Source organism: Nelumbo nucifera, chromosome 1 (genome assembly GCF_055504915.1).
Source record: "Nelumbo nucifera cultivar China Antique chromosome 1, China Antique-T2T, whole genome shotgun sequence".
NCBI lineage: Eukaryota > Viridiplantae > Streptophyta > Magnoliopsida > Proteales > Nelumbonaceae > Nelumbo > Nelumbo nucifera.
Window position 1 is genome coordinate 71271662 of NC_142649.1, and position 27299 is coordinate 71298960.

The 27299-nt window shown below is 39.1% G+C and overlaps 1 protein-coding gene across 7 annotated transcripts; it reads left to right on the plus strand.

Moving 5' to 3' along the window:
• Positions 1-26586, plus strand: LOC104612804 (Met-10+ like family protein / kelch repeat-containing protein). Of its 7 annotated transcripts, none has more exons than XM_010280384.3 (10): positions 1-1079; positions 1408-1807; positions 2139-3335; positions 3548-3677; positions 6241-6476; positions 7064-7199; positions 15149-15225; positions 23347-23453; positions 23532-23650; positions 26251-26586. In XM_010280384.3, exons 1-9 carry the CDS (start codon positions 263-265, stop codon positions 23636-23638), a joined length of 3207 nt encoding a protein of 1068 aa, XP_010278686.1. In that variant the 5' UTR covers positions 1-262; the 3' UTR covers positions 23639-23650; positions 26251-26586. The 7 variants fall into 7 exon arrangements, 4 of the variants coding, with proteins under 4 accessions (XP_010278686.1, XP_010278688.1, XP_010278687.1 ...); XM_010280386.3 differs by lacking the exon at positions 26251-26586 and adding an exon at positions 24885-26195; XM_010280385.3 differs by lacking the exon at positions 26251-26586 and adding an exon at positions 23821-23880.
• The last annotated feature ends 713 nt before the right edge of the window (positions 26587-27299 follow it).

A 27299-nucleotide genomic window follows, 5' to 3' on the forward strand; every position in this document is an offset into this window, starting at 1 on the left:
CTTCGCTGCTTCAGCAAATACCGAATGCCGAATGCCGAATGCCGAATGCCGAATGCCGATTGCCGATTGCCGAAGTCCAGAATCCAAATCAGATGGCTAGATCATGATTCGAAGACCTAATCAGGAAGTCAAAAGTCAAAAACAACTTTTTGCAGATACTTACTTATACATGGAGGAGTGATGGAATGGTGTCGCCTGGCGCGGCCGAGGCTGGTGAAGCGGCGAGGATAATAGACTGTCCAGGCGGAAACGGAAAGCAAGCATGGAGTTCGAAAAGAGAAAGGCGAGTACTCTTGCAGCCATGGACTCAACAGAGACGGATAAATCACCGAAAGGAACGTTGGACGCAACCATAATTCCACTCCTCAAAGCACTTAATCGACATCCCGCTTATTTCACCACCAGCTCCTGCTCCGGCCGTATCTCCATCCTCTGCCAACCCTTTTACAACGCCGCTTCCTCACACACCAAGAAGAAGGCCGGAGGTGGCTCTTGGATCTTTATAACCCACGACCCTGCCGATCCCGACTCCGTAGTCAACCTTCTCTTTAAACCCTCCGACTCCACTCCTCCCAGCCTGGAAGGTGACTTGGTATTCAGGTTCGAGCCCTTCATCCTCGCCGTTGAATGCAAAGACATCCCGTCGGCTCAGTCTCTCGTATCAACTGCCATATCTTGTGGGTTCAGAGAATCGGGCATAACCAGTTTACACAAGCGTATAATCATCGCTATTCGATGCTCTATACGGTTGGAGGTGCCGTTGGGGGAGATGGGCAGGATTATGGTCTCACCCGAGTACGTTCGGTACCTTGTCGGAATTGCCAACGAGAAAATGGAGACTAATCGGAAGAGAACCCAAGGCTTTCTTCGAGCATTGCAGTGCATTGATATCTCCGAATCAATAATGGGGACTCCTGAGGATCGAGTTCTTCCGGACACGGGAACACATGAGAAGATTTCCTCAATGTGTACTTCAGGGAAAGACGGATGTAGTGTAAATGATGAACTGACTGTTGGTTCTAATAAACTCACAGATAGTGACCAAAATTCCCAGATTAGACTTGATGATGCACAATCAGGTAATCTTATCATTGATGGGTTTATGACTAGATTCTGAATGTAAGTTGAGTCAGTTTCTGTGCAACTTTAGTTCTTGGTAGCTTGCGCAGTGCTTCTATGAGTGTAAGTTTCTTCTTTTGATGGCTTCTGGTAAACAATGCAAATTAGTTCTATTGTACTGTACAATGCTTCAATGAGTGTACATTTCATCTTTCGATAGCTACTAATAAGCACAGGCATCCCGCATTTCTTTGTTTCTGTTGTTTCTGTTTTGAGTTTGAGTGCAGGACAACTTTCTCTTTATTTTGACAGTGACCATGGATCATAATTTATTTTTTGAATTGGCAGGGTTTCTTAGAGATCCTGGATACAGTGTTTCTGTTGTTCAGATGATGATTGTTGGAGAATCGGTTGAGAAGCTCTTTCTCTGGGGTCACTCAGCCTGTACCTTAAAGAATGCAAAATACGGAAAGATTCTGGTTTTTGGTGGTTTTGGAGGCTTGGGGAGACATGCACGAAGAAATGATTCTTTAGTACTCGACCCACTGTGCGGGACATTAAATGCCATTGATATCGAGGGACCTCCATCTCCGCGCCTGGGTCACACATCTTCATCGGTTGGGGAATGCGTTTTTGTTATTGGAGGGAGGAGTGATCCTATGAATATTCTGAAAGATGTTTGGGTTCTTGACACAAATAAGAAAACATGGAAGTTTCTAGAATGCACTGGCAGTGTATTCCATCCTAGGTGATGTAATTAGTATGTTCTAAATTCTTCTATTTTAATGTCCTAATTGCACTGCTAGGTGATTAGTTTTTGTGAAAAAGAATCCTGCAATTGGATGTATGATAAAAACTTGTGCAGGAGCATCAGTAGTATAACTATCTACAGAAACTGCTTCACTCGAAAAAAAAAAAAAAAGAACTTTTCATCCTAGGCAAGCCTCGTCAAATGTTAATCACCTTTTATCATTCTTGAAGCTTAATAGTTACACATTAGTCTCCTTGTTTGAGTAACAATTCCAAAGTAGATATTAATTCTTTCCCACCTGTAACTTGATATATTTTGTATTACACAGGCACCGGCATGCTGCAGCAGTTGTAGGCTCAAAAATCTATGTATTTGGTGGACTTAACAATGATGTGATCTTTTCCTCTATGCATGTACTTGACACAGAGAATTTACAGTGGACTGAGGTAAACATCCGGGGGGAGTGGCCATCCCCACGCCATTCCCATTCTTTAGTGTCACATGGGTCTCAGTTATTTATGTTTGGAGGGTATGATGGTGAAAAAGCACTTGGAGACCTTTACAGCTTTGATATCAAAACATGTCTTTGGAAGAAAGAGGCAACAACAGGGAGAATGCCTCATGCAAGGTTTTCGCATTCTATGTTTGTTTATAAAAATTACCTTGGCATTATTGGGGGATGTCCTGTCAGACAGCAGCATCAAGAAGTAGCTTTACTTGATTTAGAACTCGGCCTTTGGAAGCATGTTATGCTCAATTCTGCTGGCAAACACCTGCTTGTTCGTAGCACAGCCAGTGTTATTCATGATGATCTTATTATGGTTGGTGGTGGAGCATCATGTTATGCATTTGGAACAAAATTCAGTGAGCCAATGAAAATGAGTTTGCTACAGTTAACATCTTTAGCTGAATTTTCTGTTCCTTTAGATATGGGACTAAGACCTACTGTAAACCATCCAAGGGATGTGAGGACAAAGAACAACAGTGCCATTTTGACTCCAGTGGATAATCTTGGACATACCATAACTGAAGATTCTAACTTAAATAATGAGAGTGAAGTATTTAGTGCAAGTGTCGAGAATCAGATGGGTTCTAAGCATTGGGTTTTTCAACTTGAAAGGAAATATGCCAAACTGGGGAAAGATATATTGAAAAAGTTTGGATGGTTGGATCTTGGGAGGAAGGTTTATTCCCAAGAAGATGGAACATATATTTGCATACCTATCACTGAAAAGTTTTGTGTTCTCTTTTGTGAAAAGGAGCATAATATTAAAGACAAATTTGATGGCCTTGATAGCCTCCATCCAGTTGTACAATTTACAAGCAAGGAGATTTCAGTAAATGAAGTTTCCTGTTCAACAGCATTGAATTTTTTGTTGTCATGTGGTGGTTCCATACTTGTGGGTGAGGTAATCAGTGTCAGAAAATTTCCAAAGTCTCCACTAAAGATAATGAGTGAAGCAGTATGTTCTTTGATAAAGCACAGAGGCCTACCACAACATTTGCTAGAGCAATTACCTACAAGGTTTGTGGTTCATGCTGTAGATGCTGCTTGTTTCTATTCTTTTTGGTATCTGCCTGTAGGCCCTAGTGGGTATGCACTTATTTTTTTCAGAGGTACTTAAATTCTTCAATTATAAACTTGGCACTTCAAGTTGGACTAGTATGACAATATGGTGCTTTTGTTGTTTATATCTAATACACATTACCTTCAGTTTAATAAATTTACTACTTCAGGTGGGAACGGCTTGGAGATGTTGTTGTGCTGCCAGTGACATCCTTTAAAGACCCATTGTGGGATTCAATTGGGGAGGAACTTTGGTCTACTGTTGCTAGATCACTTGGTACTCGTCGGCTTGCTCGTCAAGTATGTTATCTAGGGCTTGGATTTAATATGCCTTTAGTTGCCAAAATGGTGTTTGATTCCGTTATCTATCTCAAATCGTTTCTTTTTGGTAGTCTCTAGTGTCATCATCTGCATCTTAATTCATTGAGCCTGTGCTGATGGTTATTTTATAATAGTATAGAACTATTTAGGATCATGGTAAACATCAGAGAAGGGATGGAAATATGTAATGCAGTACTAGGCATAACAAGGAACAAAGAAATAACATCTTGGTTTTGAAATTGCTGTCTTATTCCATTTTCTGTCTAAAATTGTTTCTTTTTAATGGCATATAGTGTTATCAAATGCATCTTAATTCAATAAGACTATGCTCATGGTTATTTTATAACAATTTGAAGGGATAAATACTAAAATTTCCCCATAGGTTTCTTATAAATACTCAAACCTTTACTCACCTTTTTCAGAGGACTTAACCTCCCTTATTGGCTGACGTGGCAGGACAAGAATAACCCATCAATTAGTCTGCCATTAATTGCCATTGGTACACGGTTAGATATGACATTAAAGTTTTATCAAAAACCCAATAATGCCCCTATTTAAATTCATGTTAAATTGAACAAAAAGTCACATTAAATTGAGGTTCATGAAGAATTTACAGGGGTTGAAACCTGCAATATTGTACTGATTCAATATCAGTCCTAAATACAACAAGAAGTAAATAGCAGTTTTTCTACCATGATATGCATAAGAAATTGCATTATGAATATATTAGTGGTAAAAAAATAAAAGAACAATAAATATAGAAGTTTTAATTCATTCACCGGATAAACTTACATGCATATATGAACCCATCATATCTATGGATTATCTTCTCTAACCACAATATTCTACTGTTGCAAATAGTTTAGGATTTGGTGAAGCAGTCATTTCAGAGCTAATAGTAAATTTTGGTTTCTATTTCTTTTTTAATTTTTATAAAGGGGTATCTTTGGCAGCATATTGAAAAATTTAAAGGTTTTAAGGGTATTCTCGGAATGTCCTCAATTCTGTCAAAATTAATGACAGATTTTTTTGAGAGAGAAAGTTTTAAGGATTAGGGTAAAACTGAGAGGAGTTTTAGTATTTGTTACAAATGTCAGGGGATGTTTAACGATTTTTCCCTAACTTGAAACTATATTATGATTGGGATATACATCATTGCTGTACCAGGCATAACAAGGAATGGAATAGTAACAAAAGGTAAAGGTTTAGATTGAAGATAAATATAATGAAAGTGAATGATTTCCTAGGAAAATGATATTCAATAGGAAAATTGATAATAAAACCTGAATGGTTGTGATATCATGGATGCCATGAGATTTTAATCAAGAAAACCAACTGTATTTGCCAAAATCTGGCACTTGGACAAATGTAGAGAGGTCATGATCAATGATAACTTCATATGCATGCACTGATATTGTAAACTTTATTTTTTTTTTTGATAGGAAATGGTTACTTTCATTGGCTAATAAGCCAGAGATACAACTGTCACCTACTAAAGTGTAAGGTGACCTGAACAAAAACAAATTACAACACTGCCCAAAACAAAAACTCCTGATTCACCCCTTGCTTTGCTAGGTTGTCAGCTAAAGCATTTGCTGACCTCCTATACCAAGAAACTTGTGCACCCAGCTCCCTTGTGAGGCTCAATAATTCCCTTACAGGTTGTCTAAGGGATCATGTTCTCAAACTATTTGATTGCAGCCAACCTACTACTAATTTTGAGTAATATTTATTTTGTTTTGAAATTTTCTAATATTATAAACTCTATTGCAGTGGCTTCTGCAATGATATAAGATTCTCATATTCCTATGGTCAAAATGAGTCATGGCAATAGCAGTGCTAGGAAATAACTAACATTAGAACAGGATCTTGAAAATTGTATTCGTCCACTACAGTATGGTTGGTACAATACTCTGTTTCCAAGGTATGCTGAAGTGCCTGAGTATTATGTAATAACAGATTGCGGAGGTTCCTTGGAGCAATTAAGCTTAGTTCTGATAGTTGCTTTATGAGGTCAGGTGTTTTCAGAAATCAGGTGTAATTACTTTACTTGTGGTCTTCCAATCAGATCTCAGGAGTTACTTATCAAAAAAAAAAAATCTCAGAAGCTTATACTCATTTTTGTTCCGATTCTTGATAGAGTTATGCATTGTTACCCATAAAAGGTAAAAGAAGTATTATGAAATCACAGCAGGGATAAAAGTTTACATCCCATAACAAGGGATGTAAAATTAGTAATCCCTTCTTTAATGACTTACTGAGGTAGTAAAGCATTAACCTTCCAATGACTTGTTCTGTATCCTGAATATAATTACACTCCATTTACTATAAATGATTGACTTATTATGAATCATATATGTTCATAGTTCAAATAGAAATTGGAATATTGAATATCATGTTTTTTGTCAATTGGTAATTTATGAGATAAAAAACCCTTGCTAATTTCTCTAGCCAAGAAGTTCTTGGAAAAATGCCTAAAATTGGTATTCTAGGAGTTGGCATCATTGAATGCTTGTCACATGATATTGCTGGCTCTTTCTAGGGTCGCATTTCACCAACTGGAACACGGGATAGTACCCTGGAGATCCTTGTGGGAGAAAATGGCTGGGTTGATCATCGTGAAAATGGAATAATATACTCATTTGATGCGACAAAGTGCATGTTCTCCTGGGGAAATCTTTCTGAGAAGCTCCGCATGGCCCATTTGGATTGTAGAGATGAAGTTATTGTTGATTTGTTTGCTGGAATTGGATATTTTGTGCTGCCTTTTCTTATTGGGTATGGATGTTATTCTTCATTTGCTTTGAATTTCTTTGTTGTGTCAAGAGGAAAATTTTCTTCCCCTCTTTCCTGTTTAGAATCTATTGAAGCTTCCGTCCTTTGTAACATTTTGCAGTTTACATAATTGTTTGAAGAGATAATTAAGTGCAATTAGATGTATCATATGCTTATCTATGAATTGCATAGGATTGTACATGAGGCTTGCAGTAAGTTGGGTCACCCTTTGCTGGGTCCCAGATCAAAGATATCCTTGACCAAAAATGTAGATGATCAAATGATCATAACCTTTATATCTCACTTGTTTGGATGATTTGCAGCAGATACTTTTTTATTGATAATTTATTTGCAGCTGCTTCAGTTAAAGTTTTGATAGATTAGATAGTGAACATCATCCCATGGGGTTGACCTTTAGCTAGGAAAATTTTGCAGTTGAGATGATTTCGACACATGGAATGGTGGATCCCTATCCATTTGCCTGTGTGTACAATGCTAATATGCCATTACTGATCATTTTTGCAACTAATCTCAATGAAAATTTTGGATCCCTTCTTTATTAAAATCGTAATGAAATATTTGTCAAGCAGGGCCAAAGCAAAGCTGGTTTATGCATGTGAGTGGAATCCCCATGCTGTAGAGGCTCTCAGACGAAATGTTGAAGCCAATTCTGTTGCAGATCGTTGTGTCATACTTGAAGGAGATAACTGTGTCACAGCACCTAAGGTATGTCTCCCTGGGTTTCTTTTATTCTCAAATCTATTCTTCTATTATCCATATTTCTGTCCCAGGCTTGACTGTAGAATTGCAACCACAATTTTGTATACTTCTGAGGTACTTTGGCATATGATGTTGGTTTAGTGGGAGGCTGTTTTTTATGTTAATGCCATTTTATTTTCTATCTATGGTAAAAAGGAAATCCGTAGTGCCTCCTGGTAAATAGGTTAAGTTGACTGTTACTAACAGTGTATTGCTACATGGGTTGTTTATGCAAGGGGTTTGGGTCAGATATTGGGTTTTCTTTGCCTTAGAGATCTCTTACACCAAATGGGGATGGGTATGCTAATTGGGTCATTTAATGAAACTCTAAATGACCATGGAGTTCATGTGGCAAATCAGTTTTGATCCCAAAAAGACTCCCCATGTTTGATTTACAAGCTCGATTTAGAGAAAGCTTATGATTTGGTGGACTAGGATTTCTTAATGGAAGTGATGTGGAATTTTGGTTTTGGAGATAGGTGGTGTAAGTGGATTAAGGGATGCATTAGTACTTGTCATTTACTCACTTTTGGTTAATGGCACAATAGTTGACCACTTTCCAGCCATCTGAGTATTAGACAGGGGGACACACTCTCTCCTTTCTTATTCACATTAGTAGCAGAAGTGCTAGGCATTCTTTTCTAGAGAGCAGATTTGAGGTGAGAGGTTGGAGAGTGGGAAGAGAAAGTGTGCCTATTACTCACCTACAGTTTGCCGATGATATTGTCCTATTCTATGAGGGAGGTGATCTAAATTGGGTGAGGAATATGAAGGAGGTGATCCAAGTCTTTGAGAAAATGACAAATCTGAAAGTTAACTTCAATAAGACTTGTGGCAGGCATCAACATGGATATTGCCTGCCTAAAAGGATAAATTTTTGGAGCAGTGGCCTATGAATTATTTGGGTTTACCTATGGGGGGCAACCCTAGAAGCATACATTTTTGGAGCCTGGTGGTGCCATAGTGGATAGGTTCTCAAAAAGGCTTGCCTAAAAGGAATTATCTTCCGATGGGTGGAAGAATTACCTTGATCAAATCAACTTTGGCCAATATGCCGGTCTACTTTCTTTCGGTTTCTAGGATGCTTGCAGGGATATGTAGAAGGTTGGAGAAGCTAATGAGAGATTTTTTATGGGAATTGGGAGAGGAAAGAGGGACCACAGAATGAGATGGGAAATGGTGAGTAGAAGTAAGGAACTAGGGGGTCTAGGAATTGGGAACATTCAGAAGAGGAATACGACCTTGTTGGGAAAATGGTTATGGAGATTTTTGGTGGATCAAGACATTGTGGACAAAAGTGATTTAGAGCATACACGGGTTGACGACAGATGGATGGGATGCAGGAATTTCGGTCGGAGCAATGACAACAACACCTTGGAAGGCCATTCATTCCATTCTTCCTTGTTTTCTACCTTTTGTCAAGTATAACTTGTGTTCTGGAAACATGGTAAGGTTCTAGGAACATGTGGGTGGGGGGGACACCACTTAAAGACCAATTCCCTTCCCTATTCTCCCTTTCTAGGTACAAAAACTTAAATACCTCATCTTTAGTTTCATCTGTTGGTCCAAGACCTTAATTTAATTGGGATTTGGGTTTCAGACGAGGTCTTAAAGATTCTGAGATGGAGTTGGTGTGGTCCTTGGTTCAGGTACTTCAAAAGGTCTTCTTAGAACTGTCAAAGGGGGATTGCCCGGTTTTGGACCCTTTCCTCTTCTAGCTCTTTCAGTTGTGCCTCCTTTTTCAATGCCCTAGCATCCTAGCTCAACCTTTTCTTTCTCTTGTCGTTCCCTTTCCTTCTAAAGAAGTGTGGGGAAGACTGGTTCCACCCATGGTTGGAGCACTTTGCTGGGAAATAGCTTTGGAAAGGAATAATACTTGTGATCAACTTCAAAGAAAGAAGCCTTTTTGGTGCTTGTCCCCGCACTGGTGTACCCTTTGTAAAGCCAATGGTGAGTCTTGCTCTCATTTACTTATATCCTGCCCTTTTACTTCATTTATTTGGGAGTGGTTTCTCTCTTTATTTGGTTGCAGGTGGACTCCCCCGTCAAGCATTTGAAGCCTCTTCATCTATTCAGTTGGTAGCCGGATCAGAAAGAGGGGAAAAATCTTGCGGAGGTGCACTAGGGAAATAGTTTGCTGGACAATTTGGGAGGAAAGGAACCAAAGGATATTTGCTGAAAAAGAAAAGTGGAAAAGTTTGGATGACCTGTTTTGATATAAAAACTGTAAAAGAAAGAGAAGAAAAGGTTTTAGGTGAGAAAGAAAGAGAAAAGAGATAGAAGAGAATGGGAGAAGCCAAAAATTAGGTTTGGCCGCCCTTTTCATTAGATTATATACTCACAAATAAAAGAGGGTACAAAGACAAGTATGCCCTTAGTAAGTCGGCTACTTGTAAAAACTGAATAAGCACTCTCAACTTAAAAATAAACTAATGGGCCTAAGGCCCAATAACTCGCTAACTATGTTATGTAAATAAAAATCAAGTAATATTAGCCCAAAACTCAACACTCCCCCTCAAGTTGGGAATAAATGTCACACATTCCCAACTTGCGTAGATCATGCTCCAGCTTGTTTCTTGCAACATCTTTTGTAAGAACATCAGCAAGTTGCAAGTTAGATGTAACATATGGTAAGCAAACTTATAAAATGTTTATCCACTTCTATATGCTTCGTCCTACCATGCTGAACTGGGTTGTGGGCAATGTTAATCATTGTTTGATTGTCACAATATAGCATCATAGGTTCTTCGGCCTCAACTCCAATCTCCCCTAACAAGGAACGAATCCAAAGGAGCTCTGAGCCACCATGTGCCATGGCTCTGTATTCAGCTTTTGCACTTGACCTTGCCATAACTGTCTGTTTCGTACTCTTCCATGAAACTAGATTACCTCCAACAAGAGTGCAAACCCTTGATGTAGATCTCCTGTCATCTAGACACCCTACCCAATCAACATCTGTGTAAGCTTCTAACTTCAACTGTCCATGGTCAGCAAACAATATCCCTCTACCTAGGTGTCCCTTTAAATAGGAAAACATCCTGTAAACAGCCTCCCAATGCTGAACTCGTGGGGCATGCATGTATTGACTCACCACACTCATTGGATAAGAGATGTTTGGTTGCATCATACATAAGTATAGAAACTATCCCACTTACCTCTGATACGTTCCAACATCCTTCACCAGTTCACCTTTTGAAGCATTTATCTTGTGGTTCTGATCAATAGGTGTATCAGCTGCCCTTGCCCCAAGTTTTCCTGTCTCTTGTAGTAGATCTAGAACATACTTCCTTTGTGAGATAAAGATCCCATGCTTGGACCTTGCCACCTTAATGCCCATAAAGTACTTTAGCTCCCCAAGATTCTTAATCTCAAACTCTTTGTGTAGATTCTTCTTCAAAGTATCAATCTCGCTCAGATCATTTCTTGTGACTACAATGTCATCCACATACACTATCAAAATTGACTCTAGTGACCCTCTTCTTTTCTCAAAAAGTGTGTGATCAGATTGAGTATAGCCAAATACAACCAATGCACTTCTAAACCTGTTAAACCAAGCTCTGGGTGATTGCTTCAACCATATAGAGACTTCTTCAACCTGCACACATTTTCTTTTTCCACATCATTGTAGAAGCTAGCTGAAAGATCCATATACGCTTCCTCTTGTAAGTTCCAATTGAGGAAAGGATTCTTCACATCAAGTTGGAAGAGTGGCCAAGAGTATGTAGTTGCTAGTGATAGAAGAATCCAGACTGAGTTCATCTTTGCCACTAGTGCAAAAGTTTTCAAGTAATCTATGCCATAAGTTTGAGTGTACCCTTTTGCAACCAGCCATGCCTTGTACATTTCTATACTCCCATCAATTTTGTACTTCACTGTATAAACCCATATACATCCAACTATCTCTTTGCCATCAAGTAAATCCATAATCTCCCATGTTTGATTTTTAATTAATGTTTTCATTTCCTCCTGCATTATTGTCTTCCATTTAGGTTTGGAGAGAGCCTTACTAACACTCTTGGGTATAGACACGGAGTCAAGGGATGAAAGGAAGGCTCGGTATATAGGAGATAATCCATTGTAGGAAAGATAGTGTGAGATGCAATGAGTATTACACTTCCTCTTCCCTTTTCTGAGTGCAACAGGGAATCGAGGTCATCTGCAATGGTGTTAGGAGCAGGGGTAGTAGTATCAATAGGAACTAAACCATCAGAGTAAACAAGAGGCATACCTGGGTCTGTGTCAGTCGAACCTAGAATCTCCTACGTGCCGCCGATAGGGAGTGATGTAGGTTCCTCTACTGTGGAATCAACCTTCCTGTGCTGTTGTGTAAAACACTGAGAGATAGGACACAATGGAGGTGGCAAAGTGGGTGAGATAGGTAGGTTAGACATTGGAGTGGACAAAGGAGCTGGAACAGGAAGTGGTATAGATTGCTCACTTCCTTCTCCATAACACTCCCCCTGAGAGGAACCCCCCGAGAAAAAAGGTGTGGACTCAAAAAAGGTGACATCCATAGTAACATATCGGTTCCCGTAGATTGGATTATAACAATAATACCCTTTCTGATTTCCTACATACCCAAGGAAAACACACTTCTTCGCCTTAGGATCCAGCTTTGAGCGGTGAGGACCAAGAACATGGACAAAGCATACACATCCAAACACCCTTAGAGGAATATGGAATGTCTCCCCTTAGGAAAAAGAAGGGTGAACATAGTGCTATATCCAAGGACACAAGAAGGCACTCGACTAGTCAAGAAAGTTGCTGTAAGAACTGCATTACCCCAAAAACGAACTGGAACAATAGAGCTCAACATCATGCTTCTTGCTACTTCCACAATATATCTATTCTTCCTTATTGCTACACCGTTCTGTTGTGGAGTGTATGTACAACTGCTCTAATGGACTACACCATGCTCCAATAGGTATGATGCCAGATTTTTTTTTCCAAAGTATTCCTTGGCATTGTTTGATCTAAACACTTTAACTTGTACCCCAAACTGCGTCAGCACCATCTGCTGGAATTGTTGAACCAAAGATGGTACCTCATCATGAAACCTCATCAAATATATCCAAGAGTATCGAGAATAATCATCCACAAACAGAAGAAAATACTGATAGCCACCCATAGAGGAAACATGGTATGGCCCCCAAACATCAGTATGAACAATATAAAAAACAAAAGAACATCTTTTATTACTTGCTTTAAAGGAATGTCTATAATGCTTTCCAAGTTGACAACCCTCACACTCCAAGCTGGACCAACTGACAGACTCAAACAATTTGAGAACAAAAAACACAAAGAAGAAAAAGACAAATACCCTAACCGATTATGCCAAAGCATAATCTAACCCACTGACTCTGACTCAATGCTCTTATTGACATGATGACTCTGATGACTGGGAAGCACATCAAGAAGATAGATTCCATTCACCTCACAACCACTCCCAATCGTCCTCTTTGATTCCAAATCCTACAAAATACAATGACCAGGAGAAAAAATTACTGAACAGTTGAAATTCTTGTCAAGCTACCAATAGACAAAAGATTAGTGCTTAGTCTAGAAACATGAAGGACATAAGGTAGGGTAATGGTATCGGTTATCCTGACAGATCCTTTCCTAGCAATGGGACCATGTGACCCATCTGCTATGGAAACTCTATCTTTGCTAGAGCAGAGGTGGTATGAGGAGAAAATGGTGGAAATGTTGGTCATATGTTCTAAGGCTCTTGAGTCTATAATCCAGGGAGGTCCCCCCCCCCTTGTCTGTAGTGGATACATAATTTGTAGTGGCATGTAAATTACCTATATGTGCAAACGAAGTAGAATGGTTACCTCTTAATCCACTTGCACCTTGCTGTCCACTTAATAATGAGTTAGAACTGGTTGTATCCCTCTAATTCAGAAATTGCCCATATCTTTCTAATTCGACCCTCACTACAACTACTGCAACAAACTTTAGAGAGGCTGTTGTAGGTGGTCCTGATAAATCACCAGTCACTGTCAGTGCCATATTCACATTTCCCTTCTTGTTTCTAGCTAGCTTGGTACAAGGTGTGATAAAGCTTCTAGCAAGTATCTCTGGTATGTTTAGGTTTCTTATAGTAGTCACAGATCAGATCCTTCTTGTCCTCCTTCCTTAGTTCATTTCCACCCTTGTCCCCACTCGGTTTAGGCTTCACTGTGCTAACCATAGTTGATTGCTCAAGGCCTGGGTTCCTCATCATCACATTCCTCCTACTCTCCTCTCCAAAGACAAAGGCATATACCTGAGAGAGAGTTCCACGGTCTTGGGAAAGAATATGCCGTCGTGCAATGTCATACTCAGGTTTAAATCCAACTAGAAACTCAAAAACCCTATTCTTCTCTACTAGCTTTTGATAAGTTGCTGCTTCTTTGCTACTTTCCCAAACCACAGTCTCGAGATGGTCTATCTCCTCCATAAGGTTTTGAGGGCTGAAAAATAAATAGCAACAAACTTATCTCCCTGCTTAGTATCAATCACCTGGTTTCTCAACTGGTAGGTTCTAGCAACATTCTCATTATGTGAATAGGTTTCTGCTACTCCATCCCAAATCTCCTTAGCTGTGTTAGCCCATAAAAAGTTCTTACTTATATATGGTAACATGGAATTACATAACCAAGTCATCACCATGTAGTTCTCCTATACCCACTGAGAGTGGTTAGTTTCAGGTTTCTTTTCCTCACCGGTGACATACCCCAATTTCCCACGAGCACCAATGGCCATCTTTGCAGATGTGACCATTCTAAGTAGTTTGTACCATCCAACTTAACTATAGTGATGGTCCCGACCTCGAAGAGGTCTCCAACACCTCCTCCTCCAGATCCCATTTCACTTGCAAATTTGTTTTCAACTCCACAACCCTCCATAATTCCCAGAATAGATTAGGAAATCAATTTGAGATGAAAAGAAAGGTTTTTTTTTTTGGAAAAGGTAAAGTAAATTTATTCAGACAAGGTATTTATCTCCTTTAGAAACCTCAAACACCTTCTTGCTACCCTAGGTTAGAAGCCCCTCCCTCCAAAGATTCCTTTTCCGTAGGAGCGGGGGAAGAGAGAGAAGAGGTTGCTGCTCTCTCCAGAGAGGGATGACTGTAACCACCCAACTAATGTTATGCATCTTTATTCTTCTTAATATAAATGATTTTTATTAAAAATAAAGAAAAAATGAGATCCCTAGAGAGGGATAAAGATTTTAATAAAAATCTTTTATATTAAGAAGAACAAAGGTGCATAACATTATATTAAGAAGTTGCTTCTTCCTCCAGAGAGGGATCACTTTCCAAAGAATATTGGGTGGTTACCGTCATCCCTTCAAGCCATTCAACTTTGATCTTGGATTAGATAGGTATGACATTTCTAGAAATTTGTCTTGTCAGTGTGGTATGTTTACATCTTTTGCTTTTAGTTGTTGTTTTTTTTTGCTAGAGTATGCTTACATCTATTGTTATGTTTTTAATAGAATGCCTTGTGACCTATGCTTCTGCATGAAACCTAGATGCTTTTTTCTAAACATATCTAGTGTCACCAGCACTATCTTGTGCATTATCTTACTCTAATTTCTGCATGGTAAAAACATGAACCTAAAGTTGAAAGCCAGAAGTTCATGCTGTAGATAAATTAGGCACTGTGTTAATATCAGCGCAGTTAGGACTCAAAACTAATTAGGAGACTTGGTAGTTCAACACCACTCTATCCAGTATCCAGAGGGCTCTCACAAAGAAAACACCAATTGAACTGATATTATCTCCCAAGAAAACAGAAAAGCCTATGACATCAAAACATGCTTCCTTCTTTTATTAATAAAATTTTATTTTTTGTTTATTACTAAAAAAATGATATCAAAATAAGAAGTGTTTTTTTTTCCATGACTTATTTCGTTGATTGGTGTGTCAGGGGGTTGCTGATCGTGTCTGCCTGGGTCTCTTGCCAACAAGTGAGGGTAGCTGGCTTACTGCTGTGAAGGCATTAAGGTGATGTCTAAGACTTCAACTAGAAAGTTTGTCAATAAGTCAATTTATCAAGATAATGTTTAACAAATGAATTGTACTGATCTTTAAAACTCAGATCAAAAGTTATATTTAATAATTCTTCATACATTTATATTTAGTTGTTTTATTTATATATGTATGTTAATATTGAAAATATGTTTACTTAAAAAAAGCCAAACTTTTGTCTTGAGTTTTGGGCCATTTTTTTTTTTGGGGGGGGCAGTGCAGTTTCATTTGTATTGGTGCAAAAAGTATGGGAGTGCCAATGATTTTAGTGTAAATTCTGATTTATTTTTGTTTCAAAATTTACCTTATTTTGTTTGTTTGCACTGCAAATGAAGTAAAATAAAACCTGAACCAAATTAAGTAAAATTCAAAGCAGAAGTGAACCAGAATTTGCATTCTTCTTTTTGCACTCGTGTATTTGTACCAAGTGCAAATGAAATAGCACTGCAAACCAATAAAACCTTAAGAGAAGTATTAAAGGCAACTGTATCCCTAACCTGTCACATTTATTTGGCCAAATTTCTCTATGTCCGTTTCATGCTGTGTATAGCGATTTTCATACTATTACATGTCCCTATTTTCAAGATGTGATGAAATCCACCTAAGGTTGAGGTTATGTTGCAAATGGGATGGTATGACACAACATGCTGGGAAGAGAGCTATGAGCTCCCACATTATAGGAGTTGCCTTGAAAGCATCTCAAATAAAGGGCTTCCCTAAAGGTGCCTTCTATCACAGGGATTGCTTTGTAAATGCTCTCACTAAGTTTAAACAGCTTGCCTGGAAAGCACTCTTGTTGACAGGATTACCTGGAAAATTTCTCTCTCTCTCTCTCAAAAAAAAAAAAATAAATAAATAAATAAATAAAATAGAATAAAAGGATTACCTGGAAAACACCTTCATGTTGAGTGATGCTTGGAGGTTACTCTCTAAAATGTATGCGGAGAAGGTTCCTTAATAAAAGAGGGGGTTATATACTCACTTCCAAGGGAGTGGTCCAAAATATCCCCCCCACCCACACACACCCACCCACACGCACACCCACCCATGCAAATAAAGGGGAAAATGAAAGATTGCTGGGGCAGGTGAAGCTAATGCTGCCAAGAGAAAGGCTCAAAGTTCAATAGCAGAGGGAGGACAGGCAATGATGCTGCTGAAAGCTTCATTAAACATATGAAAGAAGAGAACATGACCAAGCATTAAAAAACTATTTGACCTGCTATGTTTCTAAAGCTAATTATACTTTTCAGCTCTAAGCCTCCAACCCATTTCGAAGTTCTCAAAAAACAGGAATAGCCCAACAACATTCATCTCCAAGATTTGACAACCTACCAGTATCTTATGTGCAATGGAAAGTTGTGATACAGAAATTGATTTTTTGATGAATGACATGTCTAGGAGAAGAACTTTTTTATTTCATTTTAATTTCCTTTTCTTGTAAACTTTTGGATAAATATTAGTCTTCTGCATATTTTTAGTTTTGACAGAAGTGTATACTGCCTTTTCAGCTAAAATATACTGCCTAGATCTAAATGGTTTTTCTCCATACCAAAAGAAACATATCTTCAGCTAGTAGCCGGTCAAAGTTCAGGAATCCAGTGTCTCTTCAATCCTGTCTCCCTTAACACATTTAGCTCAAGGGAAACTTTTCATCTTTTAACCTACCACTTGAATATTGAATGGAATCATGTTTGGCTGATTCATAGTGAAGTTGTTGGGAGGATCCATGGAGGAGTTTAACTTTCAGGATTTATACACTGCTGAGGTTAAAATTGCAGGGGTGAAACCGGAGTTGCTGCCCAGATCAGTTGATGTGTTAGCTGATGGATACTGGTATCGTGTTTGGCTGATTTCGGAAGTGGAAGTGACTCTTTGGGGAAGAAGAACAAAGGTTGAAGATGCTGAGGTGGCAGGCTGGTATACACGTGGCATGCAACCGGTGGTGAGAGTTATTGGCGAGCAAGGAGATTTATTTGGGAAGCTGTAAAGTCGGCTAAGGAAAACCAAGGCACAAGTAAGCTAATTAAAGGAAAAAATTCAAAAAAATTTGAATTGTTAGGAACAAAAGAGGGCTGGGTTTCCTATGCTGATGTGGCCAAGAGGGGGAGTGGGTCGAGTAATTATAATATGAGAACCGCCTGCTCTGAACCAACCGGTGGTAGATGCGGTTTAACCAGTGGTGTGAAGACCGACCCACGTGATGTTTTAAGTGGTCACGTGGGTCACGGGAAGCAACTCGCGACTATAGACAACAACTTCTGTCTATCTTCTTCTCCAACGAAGATAGTTTGGGTTGGATAGTCACGAAGGACTGAACAGGGTTCAAGGGGTTTCCTACAATGGGTACCTTACACAGACGTGGCTTCGGACTTTGATGGTCACTCTTATTCAGACCGCCCAAACCCTAGGTATGCACGAGCAGATGTGGCGGAGAGGGACTCGGTGGATGAAGGTTGGGTAGCTTGCAATTTGGAGGAGGTTGAAGGGGAAGATGACTCTGAAGTTTCCTCCAGTCTTGGTAGTGTAGCAGAAAGGGAGTTGCAGGTGGAAGAGATTGTAGCCAATCTAGACCTGGAACAATTTTTTACTGAAGAAGTAGAAAACGACATTATTGATGGTGTAACGACTCAACCTGATAGAGAAGAGGAGGCTGACGCAACTGAGCACAGACAAATCTTTGGGGGTGGAAACCTTTGCTCTCAACCAGAAGAACCATTGCCAAACCAGATTCCAAGGCAGGCTATATGTAAGTAAGTTTTTGATGCTTCCCAACAACAAAATAGAAGTATGTCAGTAAGGGGTAAACAACAGGGTGTGGGGAGTATTACTTGTGTTATACAAGAGAAAGGAAAGCTGTCCATTCAGAATCAAGCCGAGGAAATAGATAACATTCACACTCCAAAATAGGGAATAACAGACGTTGTTACCAGTCACTACAGTTCCCCCCAGAACTAGCAAAACTAAGGTATCTATATCAATTCGATTTTTTTTACTAACGACTGCTCTTTGTCTGTTGTGCCAGATTCCCTTCCCATTCCAGAGGACGAATCCCGTGTTGGAGAAGAAGGAAGAAAAGAGAGTGGTAGAAGTGGAGATGACATTGAAAAAGGTGAAAGGGAGGAGGAGGCAATAGAGAGAAATATAAGAATCTGGGAAATGTTAAAGAGGCTAGTGGATGAATTTGAGGAAAATAACTTACAAAAGGAGAATAGTGAGGGAGGGGAATAGTAGGAAAGGAAGTGGTGAGGGAATAAGTAGGAAAGGAAGTCCCAATAAGTTAAGTGTGAGGGAGGGGAATAGTGAGGATTCCGTGGCAGCTTTTGTGAGGAACCTGGGGTGTAGCTTGAAAAACCCAAATGATCTGAAGATTTTCTTGCAAAAGGAGGAAGGTGAGGTGAGGAAGAGGAAACTAAGTGAGGCCGAAAGACTGACAAGGGATGCTGGGGGGGACAAGCTTTTGGGTGTCAAAGGGGAAAGAATGAAGGGGGGTTAAGTGATGACCTATTGGGTTTGGGGGAGGAAAACAAGAGAGCAGAATGAAAATTGTCAGTTGGAATGTTAGAGAGTTGGGAAGTGCTAGGAAAAGAGCAGTAATTAAAGAGGTGATTAAAAAGATAAACCTAGATATAGTTATGTTACAAGAGTCTAAGAGAGCAGAATTTGATGCTAGATGGGCTAGGAGTATTTGGAGAGCTAGGGGTATCAGTTGGGTTACTGCTCCTTGGGGGTCTGCAGGGGGTATAATTACACTTTGGAAGAATGAGGTCTGCATAGGATTGGAAGAGTTGATAGGCCAATTTTTCAGTATCTTTGAAGTTTAGGTAGGTGGAGGATGGATTTGAGTGGGTTTTAACAAATGTTTGCGGGCCTAATGATTATAGAGAGAGGAGGGTTCTGTGGGAAGAATTGGGGGATATAAGGGGTTTGTGGGAAGGACCTTGGTGTATAGGAGGTGATTTTAATGTAATTAGGTTTTCAGAAGAAACAAATAATCCTAACCAGAGGGTGACTACAAGCATGAGGAAGTTTAACTAGTTTGTGGAGGTGTTTGAACTTAAAGAGATTCCTATGGTGCATTGTAACTTCACATGGTCCAATCTACAAGTTAATCCCATTTGTTCTAGGCTGGATAGATTTCTCTTCTCAGTAGATTGGGAGGAACATTGGGGTAATTTGTCCTCGAGGACACTTCCTAGGGTAACCTCAGATCATTGGCTTATTATGATCGGAGAGGAAGAATTGAGAAATACAGAGCCTGCCCCGTTCATATTTGAAAATATGTGGTTACACCACCCAGGTTTCATTAATAAAATCAATGAATGGTGGTTAGAAAGTGACCCCTTAGTAGAATGGTATGGGATGAGGTTCCATAGGAAGTTACAATTTTTGAAGGGCAAAATTAAGGAATGGAATAAGCTTGATTTTGGGAGGCTAGAAGAAAGGAAGCAAGCTGTGACTGCACAACTGGAAGATCTGGATGTGAAGGAAGGGAGGGGTTGTATTACACAGGAGGATAAAGAACAAAGGTAGAAATTGCGAAAACAATTGGAGGATGAATTGCTCAAGGAGGAAATTAGTTGGAAGCAAAAGTCAAGGTGTAAATGGTTAAAGGAGGGGGATAGGAATACCAAATTTTTTCATGCTATGGCAAGTGGGAGAAGAAGAAAAAATCTCATCTCAAGCCTGGAAGTGGAGGGGACAATCATTTCTAATCATGGTGAGATTGCTAGGGCCTTTGCAAACCATTTTAAATCTATCTATAGGAAGCCTTTAAGTAATAGGGTGTGGATTGAGGGGATGGAGTGGCCAAATCTAAGTAGAAGGGATAGGGAGTGGTTGGAGAGAAAGTTTGAAATGGAGGAAGTCAAAGAGGCAATATTCTCTATGGATAGATCAAAAGCACCATGCCCAGATGGTTTTACGATGGCATTCTATCAAGACTATTGGGAGATTTTGAAAGAGGAGCTAATGATGGTCTTTGATGAGTTTCACAAAAGAGGAGAGATCAATCCGGGGTTGAATTCTACTTTCATTGCTATGGTTCCCAAGAAGAGAGAAGCAACACACCCAAGGGACTACAGACCAATCAGTTTAGTTAATAGCTTGTATTAGATCATTGCGAAGGTCTTGTTTATTAGAATTAGACAGGTACTCACTACCATCGTGTCAAATAACCAAGGAGCTTTTGTGAGAGGTAGGCGGATAACTGATCAAATACTTATAGCAAATGAGAGTGTGGAGGACTTCAAGAAATCAAGGAAAAAGGGTGTGGTTTGTAAGTTAGATTTGGAAAAAGTCTATGACTTGGTAGATTGGTCCTTTTTGCTGGAGGTGATGATCAATTTTGGGTTCGGGGATAGATGGTGTAGGTGGGTGCTAGGGTGTATTAGGACTTGCCATTACTCTATTTTGGTGAATGGAACGGTGGTGGACTTCTTCTCGGTATTGAGGGGAATAAGACAAGGAGACCCCCTTTCTCCTTTCTTGTTCACCTTGGTTGTTGAAGTCTTGGGGAGATTGATCTCTAGGGCAGACTCTAGGAGCTTAATCAAAGGGTGGAGGGTAGGCAAGGAGAACATACCATTCACACACTTGTAGTTCGCAGATGATTCGATTCTTTTCTGTGAGGGAGGGGACATGACTTGGATTAGGAATTTGAAACACTATACAACTTTTTGAGCAAATGTCAAATCTAAAAGTTAACTTTGATAAAAGTTGTGTGGTGGGTGTGAATATGGGGGAAAGTGAGATCTTTGCATGTGCAAACATTTTGGAATGTGAAGTGTTGGATTGGCCTCTAATTTACCTCGTTCTTCCTCTTGGAGATAATCCTCAGAAAGGAAGTTTTTGGACTCCGGTTGTGGAGAGGTTTGAAAAGAGACTTACATCTTAGAAGAAGAATTATTTATCTCTAGGAGGAAGAATCACCCTAATTAGGGCTACCTTAGCTAACTTGCCCGTTCATTACCTTTCAGTTTTTAAGGTGCCTGCAGGGGTGGCTGACAAGTTAGAAAAGTTGATGAGAGATTTCTTGTGGGAGCTTGGGGAGGAGAAAAAGGATCATAGGGTTAGGTGGGAGGTGGTGTGTAGAAGTAAGCAAGAGGGAGGCTTAGGGATTGGGAATATTAGGAAGAGGAACTTGGCTCTACTAAGGAAATGGCTGTGGAGATTCTCATTGGAAAAGGAAAAGTTGTGGGCTAAGATAATTGGTAGTATTCATAGGCTTGCAGAGAATGGATGGGACTCTGGGATTATGGCTATGGCAACAAGAGCATCACCATGGAAATCAATCCATGCTATTTTGCCTCTAATCTCTCCTTGGATCAGGTATGATTTGCACTTGGGTAACTCAATTAAGTTTTGGGAACATGTGTGGATTGGGGATCTTCCGTTGAAAGACCAATTTCCAGCCCTTTTTGCAAACTCCACCTTCAAAAATGAACCAATTGCCACTTTCCTTGTTCCCTCAAATTCAAATTCTGGGTTTGGGTGGAACTTGGGATAGAGAAGAGCCCTCAAGGACACAGAACTGATTGTACCTCTAATCTCTTGTCCATTCTTGATGGGGTTTTCTTGGAGCTGACAAAAACAGATAGTATGATCTGGACCTTGTCTCCTTCTGGATCCTTTACTTGTGCCTCCTTCTTTAAAGCCCTATTGCATATGGAAAGTCCTATTGGCTTGTTATTCCCTGTCAAGGATGTGTGGTGTCGACCTATACCTCCGAGGGTTGGGAGTTTCTGTTGGGAAGCTTTTCTGGAAAAAATTAACACAGGTGACTTACTTCAAAGAAAAAAGACCCAATAGTTGTTTATCTCTACACAGGTGTATTCTTTGTAGAGCTGCTGGTGAGTCCGGTTACCACTTACTAATATCCTGTGTTTTGGTAAAAAATTATTTGGGAATGGTTTGATTTTTTGTTTGGGTGCAGGTGGACTCCCCCAACGAATGTGCAAAGCTTGTTTACCTCTTCCTCTGTTAACTGCCCAACAAAAAGATCAAGGATCATGTGGAGGTGTGTGAGAGCTGCTGTTTGCTGGATAATATGGAAAGAAAGGAATTCAAGGATTTTCTCAGAAAAGGAGAGAGGGTTGGAAAATATGTTGGAAGTGATCCATATAAGGGTAATACATTGGTTGAAGACAATGGATGAGTTCACAGATGATATGTTAAGGAAATGGAAAGAAATTGCAAGTTCAGTCTCGGCTAAGAAGACCCTGAATACTACATGGAATCCTCCTCCTGGATTTATCAAATTAAATTTTGATGATAGTAGCATGGGGAATCCAGGGCCTTCGGGTATTGGGGGGGTTTTACGAGATGAGAATAGTAATATAACAGCTATGTTCTCTAGCTCAATTGGAGTGGGGGATTCGTTGAGGGCTGAGGTGTTAGCAGCCTTGGAAGGGGTACAAAGGGCTAAGGAACTAAAGGTCAAGAAGCTGATTGTAGAGGGAGATTCTGTGGTGGTAGTGAACTGGTTGAAAGAAGACAATTCTAAGCTCTGGAGTTACAGTAATGAGAAGAGGAAATTCAAATGGTTGTACAAGAATATGGAAGTTCAGTGTAATTGGGTTAAGAGAAGTGCAAACTCGTTTGCTGATGGTCTGGCTAGGCAAGGAGTGAATAGGATTTCTGGGTTCTGGGCTCAGTTGTAATTGTTTTGTTCTATTTCAGCTTGGGATTTATCCTTTCCCTGGGGAGTTAAGATTCTTTAGCTCCCCTTTTTTTTATAACCTTATTTTATTTAATGAAATCTGTTGTTATTGATAAAAAAAAAAGATGGCTTAATGTTTTACTCATGACTAGGCATCGAGTCACTTGATGGTGATGCTGTGGAGATGGTTTCACAGAATTGGTCCTTTGTCAATTTTATGACTTTTAAACCAAACCCTCCTTACTGTCAGGAGCTCGGGATTTATGGGAACATATTTTGGTTTTCAGTAGACAAAAGTGAATTTAATCCAGTAGATGTTGCTTTTTTTTTCTGACTAATTTTGTCAATTGCCTTCTTCATGCTAGATTCAATTGTGATTGAAGATCTCAGTTATATACAACTGCATCATGAATCTTTTTGGCCATTATCTGAATCTGCAGGAATGAAGGGGGGATGTTACATGTACATGGGAATGTGAAGGACTCTGAGGAGGGCTTATGGTCAGAGCATGTTGCCAAATCTATAACTGAGATTGCTAATTCTGAAGGTATAATTTCCTCAAGTTACTGCATGTGTGTGTACATAAGACATTAAACATATTGTCATTGAGGATTTCTTGTTTTAGGCCACTGTTGGGAGGTTTCTGTGCAACATGTGGAGAGAGTGAAATGGTATGCTCCACACATCCGCCATCTTGTTGCAGATATATGCTGTAAACAGATTCAGAAATAACAAACAGAATTGGTAAGTTGTTTGGAAACCAATGCCATTTGATTGCTAAGCTAAGTAACACTCAAAAATGGGTAGCTTGTTGAAAATGACGATTAATAACTGGAAGTTTTAGATTTTGCTTTTCCCCCTAAAAGATCATTGCTGCCAAGATATGTGAAATTGCTCTTGCACGTAAAATGTAGGACAATGTACATGTGGATTGCTATTAAAGAATTTATCTAAGACTGTTTGGAACAACCAAAATTTGTCTGCCCGAACCTCAAGAGGAGGAAAAATAAAGAGAAACTGTCTCCATCTGCTTATTCATTTTCCGATTCAACTGTAAGTCAAAATACAAAACACAAACAAAACGCACACTATGCAGAGACACAAGGACAAGGACTAGAAACTCCCATAAAATCAGCAAGAAGTGGGCCTATCCCTGGTGGTGGAGTACTAAATTCCTTCTGCCTTTCACGTGAGTTCCAGGCCAAATTAGTCATGAAGTCAGCACAATGGTTTGCTTCCCTGTAACAATGTTGAAGCTGGAGCATATTCTCTTTTATTTAATGTTTCATTGATTATTTTTGATTGCTTGTTTACCTCAATTTTGCTAACAATGGCCAAATTATAACATGATTAGGAGGCTAGTTGTTATGGGCCCGCAAATAGGATCTCGTCATGGGTTGGTCCACAGGGAAAACCTCCTGTTTTCCCTTGTTTCTCCCTGCTCTTGATGAACTTATCTTGGCGCCTTAATGGTGATTTGTCCAAGAGATCACCAACTCTCCTTTGCTCTCTCTCTTGACTGAAATTTTCGATGCCTTTATTGAATAAAGTCAGTTTCTTAAATAGGAGATCACAAGAGATAAGAGTCCTACTTTTAGGAAGACTCATTGCTAATTAGAGAGACTCCTTACTAATCTATCCTACTGAACTGATAAGATAAGATAAGATAAGACTCCCTTAATCTATCCTACTGAACTGATAAGATAAGATAAGACTCCCTACTAATCCATACTACTGAACTGATAGATAAGAACACTGAATAGATAAGACTCCTACTAATCCCTGCTACTGAAAGCAGATAAGGTAAGAATACTGAATAGATAAGATAGGATGAGAACACTAAATTGCTGCTGCTGAGAACACTAAATTACTGCTGCTGCTGCACTAAATTACTGCTGCTGCTGCCGGCGCCCACATCACTAATATTCTTAATTGTGAAATTATCCTTATCCTAATCTTCTTGAGCCTTCATTTTCAGGACCTTGCCTTCAGATTTTCAGATGGGGTTGTGTTCTTATGGTCTTAGCCATTTCAACCTTGTCATGCATACTCCAGATAGGAGCAATCCAAACAAATGACTATTTTTCACATGAATATTCCAGGACGTGGAACAAGATTTAACTGAACTAAATTCAATTGAACAAAACTTTATCCCAAATTTATGGGCTCGACTACACAAGTCCTCTTCTGCAATTTTGTTCTATTTAATGCCATGTCCATGGTTAAATTATAGGCCCTCAAATAGGCACTTGTATCATTGTTATAGAAGAAACATAGGGAAATGTGGGATTTCATGTAAAATGTCTTATTTGAGAGAGAGGACTCCCAGAAAACATACAGATTTCACAAAAGTTGTCTTTTCTGAAGGTGTTGGCCTGTTGAACTGCTGTTTGAGCCATAGAGGCGCCAAGGTGAAACTAGGCGATAGGGGGCGCCTTGTTGCTTAGTTGCCTAGGCGGGCACCTAAGCGATGTCTTTTTTTTTTAAATAAAAAATATAAATCCTAGGATAGATCCCTAGGTTTCATAGTAATAAGTAGTGTTCTTCAACTAATAATTACCATAATTCTCATGAAATAAGTATAAACCCTATATCAGATGATAGATAATCAACATATTTATGAGAAGAAAAGAAAGCATACAAAACATAAGGGCTGAGCTCTTGTTTTTGGTCCTATGAAGTCTTATTGGTCGATTGGATAAAATAAAGTTATTTCTCACTTGCCAATTCAAGTTTTAAAGTTCTAAAGGGTTCAAGACAATGTCACCGACTTGTGTGTCGATGGACTCCAAATAGATAAGATGACAAAAAGAAACTAGTACAAGAATAATAATATTAATACTATAAGTCCACATTATTAAGAATAGTCTTTATTTGATAATTCAATATGAATAATAGTCTAATAATATCTATTGTACTACTATAAATAACACCATATAAAAATATAAAAATATTGTGTGAAATCTTACATATAAATATATAGGCGTTTGGGCAAGGTGACCCTCCAAGAACACCTTGTCACCTAGGCAGGTGCCTAGGCGTCACCTTGACAGCTATGGTTAGAGCTTGTTAGATGATCTAGGCTACACAGACAACGAGGGAACCCAAATATCTCGTTTTGAAAAGTCAATAAAATCATATTTCTAAAATATTTTGATTGTTCTAGTAGTAGTAACTATTCCAAACAAAACTAGCTATGTGTGTGTGTGTGCAATGGAATCTTTTTTATCAACCGAAGAAATATATTTTTGCAAGCTTCTTACAAAAATATGTTTTCTTGTATTGCTTTTTTCTCGTTCTGATTAAATTTAATACTTTCTTAATTTTCGTTGAGATATTTGCAGCAGATCTGCAATCTATGGATAGCATTCTCAGCACATGGTGTTAAATGCAATGAATGCAAATAATAGTTTAGTGGACCAGGACCAGCTAGCGGAAAACAAGCCTTGAGATGGGTGTTTACTGTTGACTTAACATCTTTGGCATCTCACATCTGTACTCTTGTTCTATTTATATTAGGAAAGCCAAATCACTAATTACACTAATTAATAACCCTGTTAGTTGAGTTGGTAGATCTTAGATGGGCATCACTCCCAACACTCCAACAGTGGATGCGGGGGATCAAATGTGTATATTCAGTTTTGTTTAAGGTTTAAATCAAAATGATAATGTTTTGTTAATGATATTATCTCTAATCTCTGTTATAGAGAAGTGTGGTGGTCTACAAGCAACTCAAGCATGGAGGATGGAGGGAGAGTATCTATTACCCACTTTCCCTTCAGCTTCCTTCTGGTTGTCCTTATTGTAAAAAGCAATGTAACACAACAATGAGAGTTTGGATTTTAGACCTTTTATGTTGCTTTAGCTACAAGCCTTTAACAAATTGGGCTCCGCCATTTTATTTTTTAGAAAACTGGCAGGAGTACGCGTGGTGTGGTCCAGTGCTACTGCTAAAGTCTGAATGTATGTGTACTTGACTTGTTATGTACAATTAGTCCATAATTAATTAAAATTCTAAGATTAATTTCAAAGTTATTCCAAAAAGAAATGAATTGAAGCTTGGGAAAATTTCACATTAGTACCCTGTACTTTGGGTCTAGTGCCACTTTGATCTTCAAACTTTAAAATGCGACAATTTAGTATCCAAACTTTCAAAACGCACCAATTTAGTATCTGTCATTAACCATCCTGCTAACCAGTCATTAAGTGCCATTTGAAAAGACACAAATTCCCTTTGAGTGTCATCTAATTCTCTTTATGAACCATCCAAACATTGATAAAAAATGAATGGTCTCAGATCTTTGCCTCTTTTGTTCAGGAAAGTTGGGGTCACAAGAATGCCCATTGAGACGTAACCCCAACTTTCTTGAATAGAAGAGGCAAGGATTTGAGA

What these genes read in the sequence shown, in the direction of transcription:
- LOC104612804 (XM_010280384.3), top strand. Translation starts at nt 263, where the DNA reads ATGGAGTTCGAAAAGAGAAAGGCGAGTACTCTTGCAGCCATGGACTCA. An exon ending in ACTTGATGATGCACAATCAG is followed by an intron (nt 1,080 to 1,407) that starts GTAATCTTATCA and finishes TTGAATTGGCAG; the next exon opens with GGTTTCTTAGAGATCCTGGA. An exon ending in CTCGTCGGCTTGCTCGTCAA is followed by an intron (nt 3,678 to 6,240) that starts GTATGTTATCTA and finishes GGCTCTTTCTAG; the next exon opens with GGTCGCATTTCACCAACTGG.